Source organism: Arachis duranensis, chromosome 2 (assembly GCF_000817695.3).
Source record: "Arachis duranensis cultivar V14167 chromosome 2, aradu.V14167.gnm2.J7QH, whole genome shotgun sequence".
NCBI classification, from domain to species: domain Eukaryota; kingdom Viridiplantae; phylum Streptophyta; class Magnoliopsida; order Fabales; family Fabaceae; genus Arachis; species Arachis duranensis.
This window is the reverse complement of record NC_029773.3, coordinates 82,269,574-82,284,745: the sequence shown is the minus strand read 5'-3', so window position 1 is coordinate 82,284,745 and position 15,172 is coordinate 82,269,574. Positions and strand designations below refer to the sequence as shown.

Below are 15,172 nucleotides of genomic sequence, written 5' to 3'. Positions count from 1 at the left end.
TAGTTAAAAAAAAAAAAGTGAAGAAGACAATGTTAGATGATGGTGCCATTTTGTTCAAAATTTCCATGCATGTTGGACCCTGTCGTATTATAAAATAAGTGTGACATTCTATAAAACACTCCGCTTGGGGAAGAAGGAAGATACTTGGGTACCCCAACAAAGATACATGTGAAAAAACAAAACTTTGTTTTCTTTGGGATGTGTGTGATTTAAAAAATTGACTCTAAAGCCATTGTATTCATTCTAGTGGCTTCAAGCAAATTAAAATCTTGGTCTAATACCTTTTCTTCTTTCTTTCTTTTTTGTTTTTCCCTTGAAAAGAAGTGCTAATTGCTTGATTTGACCTTAAGACTCTTTTTCTTAAACAAATCTCGTTTCAACATATATGATGATAATTTATTATTATTACTATTATAATCAAATAGACATGCAAATTCTTACTTTTTTTTTTACAAAAAAAAAAAAATCATTTTTCACTCTTTTATTAATGATCAAAATTAACTTGACAAAAAATGATAAATAAGTTTTGACTTTTTGTCTCGAAGACAAACAAATTTTTAATTAATTGAAAATATAAAAAAAATTTATTCACTTTTTAAAATACGAGACATTTAAATTTTTTCAGAAAATCTATTTGTTTTTATATATTTTAGACAAAAAATTTAAATATTTCATATTTTATAAAGTGAGAGATCTATTTATTTTTGAATCAGTGAGGAATCTATTTTTTATTTTTAATTAGTCAGATACTTATGTATCTTTGAATTATAAAATTAAGAATTTATTTATCTTTTTTTCTTAATTTTATTATTTAAATATTTTAAAAAAATGAGTTTAATCTTCATTTGTTAGCTTATTTTTTCATAAAGATGAAATTTGACTATTAATCTCTATTCTCTTTCAACCAACATTATGTGTATCATTGGGATCAAAAGCACAATCGTACACAATAAAGCGAAGCAACTAATGGCCTATTTTTGTTCTTGGGTTTAGAATTTAGATACACCTGCAACTGTAATACACTTTTGCTTCGATTTCAGGACAAAAGATCTTACTTTGTTCATTGATCACCTAAGTGTAGTAGCTTTGGAATCAAAAGAAAGAAAAATGGAATGGAGGGCCTAATCAATAATAATCTCCTTTCACTCATTCACTTGCCCTCTTCATGCATGTGGGTCATAATGTCACTTTTTGAAGGGATGTATCATTTGTACTATTTATATATATAGGTGGATATTATTATGAAATTTTTTTAATTGTTTTATATAAAAATATTTGTTTATTATTATTAGATAATAAATGATAGAATTTAATTTTAAAATATTATAAAAATATTATTTTTTAAAAATGTAACTAGACAAACAAAACATATTTTTAACACAAAAATTTTTATAAAAAAATATTTTTAATATTTTCATTTGAGTAGGTACTTTATATATATTGGATACTTAATCAAAGTTTATAACTACTCATAGAAGTTCCATGTACACATGCAAAAAAAGAACATAGCTAAAATGAAGCTTACAAATCTAATTAGTTACATATTATTTTTTCATTATTTATTAATTAATATGAAACTATTTAACTTGTACCAATATAGAACTATGGCAATGGATGGTTCAATAATATTATAATTTTTTATTGGCAATATATGAGTATTAACAATAAAAAAAAGAACCTAGGTTCTTCTCCAACGGGCTTTAGCTCCGGGTCCCTACCAAAAAAACAAATATGTCCATATCCTAAGGCAAAGATTGGGCGACTCACATCACATGACAATATCACTTCTCTTTCATTTATTTGAAAAATCAAGTGAAGAAGTAATATAATATTTATACTTATTTTTATCCTTCTATTGATTAAATAAAAAATTATATCTCATATATGGAATAACTTGTAAAGTTCATGTAAAATAAATTTATTTCCAATCTGATAGTAAAAAATTATATTTAAAACTTTAATTATATTCATACAATTGTAATTGCGGCTGGAATATTACTGTTAACATTACAATAACAATTATATTTCTTTAATATATATGTTTTATATTTTTTACAATATTTTTTAATGTGATAGACTAATAAGAATTAATCTATTACATATATGATTTATATTTAAAGTTAAATAATAAATTATTGTATAGATAAACTGAAAGTCAAACTTTTAATATTGGTTTAAGTAGACAAATATACTTTAATGGTTGATTTATAAAAATAATGGTTTTGTTAGGTAGACAATGAATTTTGTAAACAACGTGAATAATAAGTTTTAAAAATGACTCAATAAAATAAAAAAATAATCTACTTCCAAATTACCTCCTAAACTTTAATATTATGATAACTATCAATTGAATATCCAGTCATTATTAACTGTGTATAAATAAATCGAATCAAAAGAAATTATTATCCAATTAAAAATAATAATCATAATCATTTGCATACCTATTGAATTGAACATCCAACATACCTATTATTCACATTATTTAATATTCTCATTATTTACCTCTACTTTTTCTAAAAATAAATCACAATATATAGTTTTCCCGCACTGGCTATAACAAAAATGTTATCACAATTTAAGGCTATAATTGCATAAACAAAGCAAAATAATTATACAAACCATTTTCCATCATAATCCTTGTACCTTGTTCATATTCATTTTCATCTTCCTATATATACTTGTCAAAATGGACACAACGCCCCCTACATACCCAAGATTATTAGAATATAACACACTATATCTACTACCATAGCAAAAAAAAGCACATGGATTGCATTGATCCAAGTGGTAACACCATCACATGTGCATCAATAGAAGAACAAGGCTCATCTTCAAACCCAAACAACAAGAGGAAGAAAGGTAATGCTATGAACAACAATAAGAAGAAGAACAAGGGAGTGATGAAACTCTCAACTGACCCACAAAGTGTGGCAGCAAGAGAAAGAAGGCACAGAATCAGTGACAGGTTCAAGATCCTTCAGAGCATGGTCCCTGGTGGCAGCAAGATGGACACTGTTTCTATGTTGGAAGAAGCCATTCACTATGTTAAGTTCCTCAAGGCTCAGATTTGGCTTCACCAAACTTTGATGATGAACTATGATCATGTGGATAACAACAACAACAACAATAATAATAATGATAATAGTATAAATGATCAGTGCTATTATTATTGTTACCCTGCTGATCAGGACATTGTTGTTCCTCTTCATCAGCAACAAAATGTTTCTCCATCAGTTTTTGAGACCTTACCGGAGCTACCATTATCTCAGTGTTGCATTCAAGGTGATGAAGCCACTACCAATATTGATGCTTCTGTTTTGAAAAATTGGTGGCCACCTTATTAATCTCTTAATTAATTTGTAATATGATGATTAAATTATAGTGTTTTATTTTATCTTTGTGGGCTCGTGATATATATGGTAATGTAGTGAGAGCTGCTTAGTTCTTCACATGTAATTGTTTTGTGTTGATGATGTTGGTGTCTTTTACTATCTATCACAAGCACCTCACTTTCAGTGCATTTATGTTTGGCTATGGCTAGCTATTAATTATTCAGAACAAATTAATTATGTGAATTAAGAGAAAAAAATAATTTGTTATTAGTGTCAATGAGATATATAGCATATCATGGTCTATGGTGTTTAGAGACTTCTATGAGATATCTTTGCGGCTAAAAAAGTATGCTAGAATGTGTGAATTTCTCACACATACGGGCTTTTTTGTAATTGTCTAAAAATATGAGGACTGGTTTACAAAATGGCAAGAACAGTTGGATCGATTTGAATTTTTTTCAATTCATACATAAAGAAATTGGTGGGTGTGATTTTAATATGTGAATTTTTTTATTTTTTAAAAACACAATTCTCGGGATCTTTTAAAATCTTTTAATTTCTCAAACTAAAAATAGGTGGGTGCAATTTTCATTTAAAAATTTTTTTTCACGAAATTCAGTTGCGAATTTTTTTTGGCATAAGAAATGGGGCGAAACCGTGGCCCATATACCTCGATTACACCATAATTACAACCCATTAGAAATTCACTTGTATATCTTTGCTTTTTTTTTTTTTTGGTGACTATATATCTTTGCTCTGGGATACTAAAAAGAAAATTGTTACTTTTACAGTTTTTTCTAAATTTTACAAGTAATAATTAAATTAGTTTTTCGATTTATCAATTTTAAAATATCAATCGATTTAAATTTTCTCTCTGATCGATCAATAAAAATTAATATAAAATATTAACCGACACAAGATAAGATGTATTTCAATTTCTAACCAAAAAAAGATTAATTTAATAATGAGATAGTAATTGATAAATTATTTTAGTTATTATCTCTATTAGCAACCAATTTAAAAAATATTTTTTGCTATTAAATAATTACTGGATATTACTTCACAACCTTAATTAAATGTTTTAATTTTTTTTCCAAAGTTACACAACTCATCTTATATGGTTTATATTTGCAAAATAACTCAACATTATTTTATTACCAAATTTTCAAATAATTCATTTATTATTTGTATAATTACATATTCAAATTTCATAATACAAATATAATCTAAAGAGACTTACTTGCTTATATATTTTATACCATGTTAACTTGTCTAATAGTATGGGTAAGTATATATAAAAAGAGTACCAAGAAGTAGTAGCCTATTAGGTATTTTTAAGGTATTTAATAGAGTACTAGATAGTACTAAGTGTTTTTCAATACATTAAACAAATCTTCTTATAAATTATTCTAACATTTATCTTTTTTTCTTAATTCTTATAATAAGAGAAAAAATGCAAGAATATTAATTAAAGATTTTCAAGAGAGTAAATAGCAATAAAGAGCTGCTAATGAGAAAAGAGCCGAATCTTTAAAATAGGATATTGCAAAAAAAGTAATGAGGATTTTTGTTAACCATCATTGTTGTTAGAATATATCAGGATAAGTGAGCAGATAAGGTAGAAGGAAAGGAAAGAAGGATGATGGCACTATCAGTGAGCAGCGTGGTGAAGAGTCTCTACTTCTCTGGCAATCACAGCCGCAACCACAACCGCAATCACGGCCCCAATCACAACCACTCCTTGAAACACAACAAACAACATTCATTTTCGGTTTCGGCCTCTCTAAACCCATCGCCGTACATTCCCAAATCCAAACCCCCACAGCAGCAACAACTCTACCAACCCTTCCGACCACCGCCTTCGCCGCTCCCCTCGCAGTTTGCCACCCTCGACACCGCTGGCCGCATAGAAGTTCTCGCCAACCGCCTCGGCACATGGCATGAGTACGCTCCCCTTATCTCCTCTCTCATCCAAGATGGCTTCACCCCTCCCTCCATTGAAGAGCTCACCGGTATATCCGGCGTCGAGCAGAATCGCCTCGTCGTCGCTGCTCAGGTCCGGGAGTCACTCCAGCAGTCAAATACTGACCCCGACGTCCTTTCTGCCTTCGATACTAGCGGCGCTGAGATTCTCTACGAGATCCGCCTCCTCAGTGCCTCCCAGCGCTCTGCAGCTGCCCGTTACATAGTGGATAATAAGTTCGACGGAAAGGGCGCTCAGAATTTGGCGCGCGCTATGAAAGATTTCCCTGGCAGGAGAGGGGAGAAGGGTTGGGAGAGCTTCGATTACACTCTTCCCGGAGATTGTCTCTCTTTCATGTATTACCGGCAGAGCAGGGAGCACAAGAACCCTTCTGATCAAAGAACTTCTGCTTTGGAACAGGCGTTGAAGGTCGGTGGTGAGGTTAAAGTACGGCGAGGTGGCGGAGGCTACCTCGGTTATTGTGTTGCCAGTATGCAAGGCGGAGAAGGGAGAAAATGAGGTTATGGAGGCACCGTTTGAGTGCAGGAGCGAGGGTGAATTCGGGGTCGTGAGGGCAGAGAAAGCGTGGGGAAGGTGGGTGGTTTTACCCCGGTGGGAGCCGGTGGCGACCGTTGGGAGAGGAGGAGTTGTGGTTTCATTCGTGGATGCGAGGATTTTGCCGTGGAAGGTGAATAAGTATTATAAAGAGGAACCTATTTTGGTAGTGGCCGACAGAAATAACACGGAGGTAGTTGCGGATGATGGGTTCTATTTGGCTAAGGTTGATGGTCACGATGATTTAATGGTTCAGAGGGGTTCAGCATTGAAGGAGAATGGCGTCAAGGAAAGTTTAGGAACGGTTGTATTGGTTGTTAGACCTCCCAAGGATGACACTGATGATCAACTCAGTGATGAAGACTGGAACTGATCCATTCATCATCGTTTCAAATTTCAGATTTTGTTATCATAATTTTACTCTATTTGTATAAGCTTTTTAGATGGATTTAGCTGTATTCTTTTGTTTTCTCTTGTGCTTTTATCATATATATTTATAAGGCAAGAATAAAGCAGGATCAATATTAAAAAAAATTCATCTTAATATATTTTAATAATTGTAATATTATAATATATTAAGAGAGATTTTTATTTTCTTTATTGTGGTATGTGTTAATGAAAATTCTTCTAGTAATAAGAAACTATTCATTATAGAGATTTAATAAGAAGTTATTTACTATAGAGATTTAAGAAGAGTACTTCAAGAAAAACTCAGTCTTTTGTATGTGAGTGAATAATGTATACTATATATTATATATATATACAATCTTTTTTTATGGGCTAGATATTATTTCTACATGTTCTGTAGATTAATTTAATGCCAAAACCAATGTACATTTAATTAATTATTTAAATGACTGGTCAATTAGTTATGTACTAAAATAATTCACATTTTAAAAGACTAACTTTATCAATTTAAATTAAAAAATATAAACATTAAAAAAAAGTTAAAATATGAGAAATCAAAATTTGATTATCCTATAAAAGTTAACTACATTTATATCTTTTGAGTACTTATTTATTTTTTTAGTTTATTTTTTCTCCCTTATTTGACATTTTTTTTTATTTTTGATTATTCTATTATTGTGCTCTTTTATCAATTTTTTATATCGTTATTAATATCTTTTCAAAAAATTTACATACTTTTTACACATATAAAATTACCATAATTTTAAAAAATGTCATTTTTGGATATAATAAATAGAGGCGTACATATAATACATTCAATTAAAAAGAACATTTGATTATGCTTCTATTTAAAAGGTTTATTCTTTAAATTTATGATTTTTTAAATATTTTGAATAGATTACCAGAATTAAAGATCATATAACAAGTTATTTTGGAGTAAGAAGAACTACCCAAGTTACTGTGAAGGAAGTAAACAAGTTAGATGAGAATTTTTGACAGAAGATTGCTATGAAACGGTAAATTTTATAATTTGTATCATTAATTAGTTATTATTAGTATTTTTAATAGTGTGATATTTTATTTAATAGTAAGATTATTTATTTTTCTTTTATTGGTTAAGTGTTAGTCAAATTTTAATAAAAGTGCTGGTTTCCTGTATTTTTTCTTTTTTAATAATTATTTTAAAAAACAAAATGATAGTAAATTAGATGAATAGAAATAATACAAATAATTAATTTCTAAAAAAAATATCAATAATATTAATAAACGTAGATAAATTAGTTTAAATTAAAATTTTTTATTCTAATTATAAAAAATAATCTAAAGATAATATATCTACCTTTATTATCTTAAAAGTTTTATTAGTACTATTATTTTTAAAAATGTCTATCTGAAAGATAAATTTTTAAAAATTTATTTATCACTTTAAATTACCACGTTATCAACCTAAATTTCTTGTTTCCACAGATGACAATCACATTGTTAGATGACAATGACCAGGAGTTAGGCTCTCTTCTCTTCTTCCAGACACTAATATTAGTCTCTTCTTTAATATTATAGTAGGTGGTCTTTTTGTTGTACAAGTCCAGCCTCCTGCTTTTTAAAATTTTCAGAGACGTGAGTGAATTTCTGATTATATTTATTTATATTTTTTTTATAATTTATTTTAATTTAGTATTTTAGAATTATTTATTTAAATTTCTTTTCTAGAATTCTTAATTATTAATTTTAGCTTTTGGATTTTGGTAACCTAATACGTGCTTTCTTCAGTAACTTGGCTCAAAATCAATCTTGTGTATTTAATTGCTATGCCCTGTGCTGTGCTGCTTTGCATAATAAGAGAACCATATGACTGCTATCCTTAAATAATTTTATTATTAATAAAAACACATTCAAATTTTGTTATTAATAAAAATATTTTCAAATAATTTAAAAATATAATAAATTTTGTATTTTTTAAAATTATTTAAGAATATTTTTATTAATAAAAAAATTTAGATATATTATTGTCAGTAACGAATATAATTTTTGTAGTTTATCCTATTATTAATTACAATCAATTTATTAATCTATTTACATAAGTTTCGAAATTCAAATTTTAATTTATATATATAACAAACACATTAATAACAAATTCTTAGATAGAATTTCAATAACGATAAAAATAAAAAAATATAACTTAATTACTTTTGTTATATTTTTTTATTTGTTATAATTTACAGTGATGTAAATTCTTAAAATATTTTTTTGTAAAAAATTTTACTTGTTGAAAATTAACTAGATTCATAATTATAAGAATTAAATTTATAAACAAATATTCTATTATTTGCCGTTTTTTATTTTTCGGGAATGTTACACATCCATGTAACCATGTAACTAAGTTGGCCCAACACTAAAAAAACTCAATACCATTAAATGAAACGTAAAATACACGCGCGCCCAATACACACGAAATCGCCCAACGCTTCTTTTCCCCACGCTTCTTCTTCTTCTTTTCACGGTCGTTTACGCACGGAGCTATTCTTCTTCTTCGCCTTCTTCTCCGCATTCCTCCTTTTCCTCCTTTTTCACATTACTTCTTCTTCACGTGTTTTCTCCTTAGCGTTGTTGTTGCTGCTGTATTTTTTTATCTTTTCCTCCTTCTCTCTGGGGCGGAAGAAGAGTTTTGAATAGTACAGAATGAACCGAACACAGTACTCATGGTGAACCGAAAACAATACAAGTGTATAGTACTGAGTGAACAAAACATAATCCATTATATAAAATCAAATTCAAACAGCTTTCTGCAGAATGAACCGAACACAGTACTCATGGTGAACCGAAAATAATACAATTGTATAGTACTGAGTGAACGAAACATAATCCATTTTATAAAATCAAATTCAAATAACTCTGCCTACAATTTACATATTATCAATTCAATTCAATTCAATTCATTACACCTCCATCCATTTAATTCAATTCAAATTAGCAATTGCATTCCATTCAATGCGATTCAAAATTGAATAATCCAAACCTCCATCCCTGTTTACCAAAAAATTAACACTGAACCCTAAACCCTAAACTCTAAATACTAAAACCAGAACCCTGAATACTGAATCCTAAACCCATAAACCCTAAATCCCTAAAACCCTAAAACATAAACCTAAACCCTGAACCCGAACCCTGAACTCTAAATCCTGAACGCTAAACCCTAAACCCTGAACCTGAACCCTAAATATTGAACTCTGAACCCTAAATGCTAAACCTTAAACCCTGAACCCTACCATAAACCCTAAACCCTACCGTAAACTCTAAACCCCTAAAACCCTGAACCTGAACCCTAAATCCTAAACCCCTAAACCCTAAACCCTCAACCCTCAACTATGAACACGGTGAACTGAAACTAATACCCGGGGCGAACCGAAAGTTTGAAACACATTGAACCCTGAACCCATAAACCCTAAAACCCTAAACTCTGAAACCCTATCGTCATTTTTTTGTTGTTGTTGCTGTTGTACTTTTTTGTCTTTTCCTCCTTCTCTCTCTGGTGAAGAAGCAGTAGAAGGTGAGGAAGAAGAGTTTTGAATAGTGCATAATGAACCGAATACAGTACTCATGGTGAACCAAACATAGTACTCATGGTGAACCGAAATTTTAGTTATGGTGAACCAAAATCTTAATTACGGTAAAACAATTATATAGTGCTTAGGGAAGAAAACATAACATATTGGTCTATTTTTTGTTAGACTCCTTTCTACAGACTGAACCGAAAACATGAAAGTGATGAACCACCTCTTTAGTACTTACCGAACCGAAAAGTTACTCACATTTACTCAGAGTTACTCACAATTACTCACAGTTACATATTATCAATTTAATTAAATTCAATTCAGATGTAGATCACCTCAATCTATTCAATTCACTTCAAATAAAATAGAAATTTCATTCCATTAAATTCGATTCAAAATTCAATAATCCAAACCTCATCAAATTGATGCGTTTGAGAAGAATCATCAAAATTGCACTCATTCAACTGATTTGAAGTTGATTCATTCATTGTTTCAATTCAAAAGTGCAGATCGAAGAAGAAAACGAAGAAGAAGATGAACGATGAAGATAATTGCGTTGAATCAATCCAGATCCATAATGCAGAGAAGAAAAACGCGAAAGAGAAGAACAATTTTACGTTGTATGAAAAAATTTACGTTGAAAAACATTGATAACTCAAAATAAAGATTAGTTATCTAGGTTATAAGAGGCGCGTGTAAAACTAGCAAGGGTGTGGGGTGTGGAATGTGGAGTAAAAAGTTACATGAATACCATCCATGTAATTTTAGATAGATGTAAAGCTTTTTCTTTCTTCTTTTAGGAGTACCTTTGATGGAAGAAGGAAGCCAAGGCGCATAGAGCATTAGTAGTTTTGTAAATTCTAGGGGTGTGCATGACCCGGCCCGGCCCAAAGATCCGGCCCGATTTCGAACACTTTTGAGACTAATTTGGTGTGATTTCATTGGGTCTAGGGTCGGGTATGGGTCTCAAAAATAGACCCGGTCATTATTTCGGGTCGGGTCCGGACCATAACTCGGGTCACTCGAAATCGGCCCGGTGGCCCGGTCATCATACACAATTAATATTTTGTGTTATTAGTGATGAATGATGGTTATTATTATGTGAAATTTAAGTATTATAAACCTTAATATTTTGTATTACTAGTCATTATATATAAGACTATAAGTTAATGTTTTATATTTAAAATGCATAAGACTTTAGACTAATGCATAATCTTATGTTATTTGTATTGATTTAAATATTTGGTGTTATTAGGCAATATTAGTATTGATTATGGTTAAGCTTTAATTTTAGAGAAAAGTTGGTTCTTATTATATTTTTCTAAGTGAATTTTACCATGTCAAATAATAGTTGGAGTCTTGGAAATTTGGATATTTTTACATGCTAATTTACAAGAAGGTATCAACGTAATATAATGTTAACAGCCCGATTTTCACCCGATTTTTACCCGATATAATCGTAGTCTGAAAGTGTATAAGTTTCATCGGGTCTAGGGTCAGGTTCGGGTCTAATAAATAGGCCTGATATATATTTCAGACCGAATTTGGGTCACATCAAACCCAGTTTCACCCGACTCATGCACACCGATAGTAAATTCTTTTCATCAGGTCAGAATCATTTATAAGTTATAACTTCCACTAAGCAGACCCGACCAGGAAAAGATTCTACCCATCCCAATCAGAGACACACCCAGTCGGGCAGTCCCCAACCCGGTTCTAACCAGCGCCATGGTCGCTGATGAGAGATGAATCTCCTCCTTGAGGCGCCGTTCTGTTTCCGACGAACAGAACACATACATCAAGGTTCATATTCTTGAGTGACCACTGATAGAAGGGAATGTACTCAGTAGAGGCATGTGCAAAAACTACATCATGTATTAATAACAATAGTGGTGCTACTCTTGCATCCATTAATGCATTGTTTGTTACATTGTCCCGGGAGCCAGGAATGTAATACGACACTTGTCTCATCAAACACTGCTCCTTCCCTTCATGTCAAATCCCATTCTGTTTGAACCAAAATAATACATGCTTGCTACTATTCTTCCTTTCCCTTGAACCATGAACATTAAGTTGAAAAGAAAGCAAAGCAATTTCTTCTTTTATGTTCAAAGTTGATGCCATAATTGACATTAATCAGGTAACGGTAGACTCAACAGTTTTTCACCTTTGGCTGCTCTGGAAAGTCAGAATGTCAAGTTCAAGGTTTTTATTCAGTAATGGCATTCTATCAAACACCTTAGATACACCACCAGTCAAACTCTTCTTAGAAGCACAACCAGGTATATGCATTCACAGTTGCTATGAATCTTATTAAATTATGGCTCTTTTCGACACTGATTCAGCGGAACTCTGATCCAGGTGCTTACACAACATCACGTACTCATAACAATGCCTCGTGCTTCTTGTTTTGGGAGAGACACATGAAAAGACTTTCAGAATCCATACGAATTCTATCAACGCTGGCTCCTCATCTTCTATTTAAATCTAATAATTCTGCGATTGCGCCACCATCATGGACAACCTTGCCAATATGGCAACCCACTCTACAAATGCTTGTTGATGATTCGATGCAAAAGGTTATGCCAATTGCAATAAAGGAGAGGGTTGATTGTCAAGAGCTGGCTGTTACAACTCTTGTGAGTGGTAATTTGGAGGAATTGAATGCATGTGAGACTATAGATGAGGACAGAGTTGGTAAAATTCTTGATGTGCATGTGCATATTGAGACTTATGTGCCTCCTGCATTTGGTATTCTGGGAAATGGTGCACATTTGGCTTTGGCAGGCTATGGGAGGCATGTTGCAATTGCAAAATATTCAGATTGGGTAAGGTCAGTTATGTCTTCCCAATTAGGATCATTATTGTTATCAATCTCTTCAATTGGCCATGCACCTACTCGCACTGTATCCTTTCATTTTGACTATTTAAAAGTGCCATACACATTTTCTAGCTGAATCAGTGTTTATATTCTTTCAAATAATTAATTTGAAATTGTGTCTACAATGCAGGATAAGGAAGAGTCTGGAAAAGCTCAGGCCTCCTTCAGTTACAGAACTGTTGCTATCTAATGATGGTAATCACATACTTGAAGGTTGTGTCACAAATTTTTTTGTTGTTTGTTGCAAGGTGAGCATGATTTTGAATATGGCTTATTATATACTAGCTTATATTCTTTGTACCTTTTTTTTTATTAGAATTCCTACAGCCTACTTTGCATCACCTCCACAGCTTGAACTTAATGTTGTTTATTCCTGTGTGGTTGGGTTGCATGTAGTATCATACTTTAGGATTCTAATTGAGCCTTTTAAAAATGAGTTTGTTGTAGTGCTAAACTAACACAGTAAGCTTTGTTCAGAAGATATTAGTTGCATGTACTTCCTGAAAACCGTTTGGTTTATATTATAGTCCTTTGCTGGATGGTAATTTTCTAATTTTCAGTGTGACTATACTTTCTTTTGGTTATACTGATGAATAAAAGGAAGTCAATGAGTTTCAAGCCTTTATTCATGACTTTCTCCTCTTTTTCTGCCTTTTTTCTTTTATATCTATTTAAAACATTTTATAGTTTAAAACTTGTGGAACATAAATTTTACTTTCGCATTCTAGTTGTGGATCACATGCATGTATTCATTCCCTGCTTTATAATAGGGTCAGGATTCAGATGATAAGGCCAATGGAAACAAATATCCTTTTGAAGTACAGACTGCTCCTTTAAGTGACGGTGTTCTTCCAGGAATAATACGCCAAGTAGTTATTGAGTATGATTTAATTATAGATCGACTAATATCCTTTGCTGCTTTATTTTCTTAAACCATAAAGCGACTTGGCATTTTGTAGAAATTTTAGTAAAATGAAATTGGAAAGATTGTATCTTCAGGAAGATCAAACACAGGATGGAAGTAAAGAAAAAAAATGGGAATAAAAAAAAAATTTAGTAGTGATTGAGCCATTGAGGTCTGATTTGTATTATGTGAGCAGAGTATGTAGGAGTGAAGGTATCCCAATTCGAGAAGTTGCTCCATCATGGTCGGAACATGGAATCTGGGAGGAGGCATTCATCACAAGTATCTGTCTCTTTTCATTTGTTCTTTTTAGTGTTATTGAAGATGGAATTCAACTACTTAAGATTAGCATAAGCTGTTGTAAAATAATTTTCTTTAAGAGATGTGGATGTCAATTACATTCTAGGAACTAATGTGGCTCAGATGAAATATGTCTAACTTCTTAAATGCATCCTGAATCTGAATGGTTGAGGCTTCTGATATAGTTATTCATTCACCGAGCAGCACTGTCTAAAATAGTTATTCCAAGCCACCAGTTTTGATATGAGACATCATGACATGTCTCTTCAAATCATCAAGCCTTTCTAAAGTAAAATGTGTTGTAATAAGGAAGAATTGCTTTCAATTTTTATTCTTATATATAGCTATCCAGATTCCAAATATAAATGTACCCAGCAAGTTTGTTTTCTTTAATTTCAAACGTTAACTTGGGAACTAATGATGTTGTAGGTGGCTTGAGGATTTTGCAACATGTCGAAAGTATTCAGGTTCCAACAGAATGGCAATCAATCCATTCCAAAACATGGAAGGATATATCATGGACAAAGAAGCAATTTCAGGTGGCTTTTTCTCCTTTGCTACAAGCTGCAATTATATTAAGTTCAATTAAGATTTTCTCACTTTGAGTTACTGCAGGGTAGACCAGGGATGATCACAACTATAATTCAAGTAAGTTTATTTACTACTGAAAAGATCCAATAATGCTTAAAGCTTTACTTTTGTTTCTGAATTATTTGCAATCTGAAAACCAACAAGCTCATTTTATTTTGACCAGGAAAAGATTATGGAAAAAGCAACTCTTGAAGGGTATTCAATTAGCAATATATGCAAACGGTGAAGATCCATTGAAATGAAGATGCTGGCCCTTCTATTCTTCACCTCATTAGTTTGTCCTAGTGCTGATAAATAATGTATTATATTCTTGGTTCAATAGGCAGACAAAAAAATGTGATCTAATATCTATTTTATTGCTCGGAACAAAATAATGAATATATAGGTAATCTTTGTATTTTCACTATTTTTTGAAATTGTTGGTTTATGGTAGGACTGTAATGATATTCCTAGATATGTATAATTGAATATTGATTTTATTTTCAGAATTCTGAAATTGAGATTTTGGGCCGCATGGAAAGAGAACAAAACAAAACGAAACGAAACAACACAGAACCACCGCTCAATTCACTCATCCGCCAGTGTATTTTCTTTCAATTACTCTCTGGTTGTGATTTTCTCTTACACTATTTTCTTACTTATTTATTCCACCAATGCTATCTATAACTGCAATTCGTTATTTTGGTG

The 15,172-nt window shown here is 31.4% G+C and overlaps 3 protein-coding genes across 7 annotated transcripts; all 3 read left to right on the top strand.

Moving 5' to 3' along the window:
• Nucleotides 1-2,739: 2,739 nt before the first annotated feature.
• LOC107475363 (transcription factor bHLH140) lies at nucleotides 2,740-3,344 on the top strand. Its single transcript, XM_016094991.3, has one exon. It carries the CDS (start codon nucleotides 2,766-2,768, stop codon nucleotides 3,342-3,344), a length of 579 nt encoding a protein of 192 aa, XP_015950477.1. The 5' UTR covers nucleotides 2,740-2,765.
• Nucleotides 3,345-4,884: 1,540 nt separating this feature from the next.
• Nucleotides 4,885-6,310, top strand: LOC107475329 (rubisco accumulation factor 1.2, chloroplastic-like). The gene is given in 2 exon segments (XM_016094954.3): nucleotides 4,885-5,726; nucleotides 5,728-6,310. Coding segments are annotated over 2 exon segments (1,251 nt in total). The 5' UTR covers nucleotides 4,885-4,971; the 3' UTR covers nucleotides 6,224-6,310.
• A 5,298-nt stretch (nucleotides 6,311-11,608) lies between these two features.
• On the top strand, nucleotides 11,609-15,093 carry LOC107475328 (uncharacterized). Of its 5 annotated transcripts, none has more exons than XM_016094953.3 (9): nucleotides 11,610-12,091; nucleotides 12,171-12,642; nucleotides 12,821-12,938; nucleotides 13,461-13,570; nucleotides 13,791-13,876; nucleotides 14,324-14,433; nucleotides 14,515-14,542; nucleotides 14,649-14,870; nucleotides 14,972-15,093. In XM_016094953.3, the coding sequence occupies exons 1-8, from the start codon at nucleotides 11,914-11,916 to the stop codon at nucleotides 14,675-14,677; spliced, it is 1,131 nt and encodes a 376-aa protein (XP_015950439.3). In that variant the 5' UTR covers nucleotides 11,610-11,913; the 3' UTR covers nucleotides 14,678-14,870; nucleotides 14,972-15,093. The 5 variants fall into 5 exon arrangements, with proteins under 5 accessions (XP_020991389.2, XP_015950439.3, XP_052113114.1 ...); XM_052257154.1 differs by having other exon boundaries at nucleotides 11,611-12,091; nucleotides 13,467-13,570; nucleotides 14,510-14,542; XM_016094952.3 differs by having other exon boundaries at nucleotides 11,614-12,091; nucleotides 14,510-14,542.
• Nucleotides 15,094-15,172: the final 79 nt, after the last annotated feature.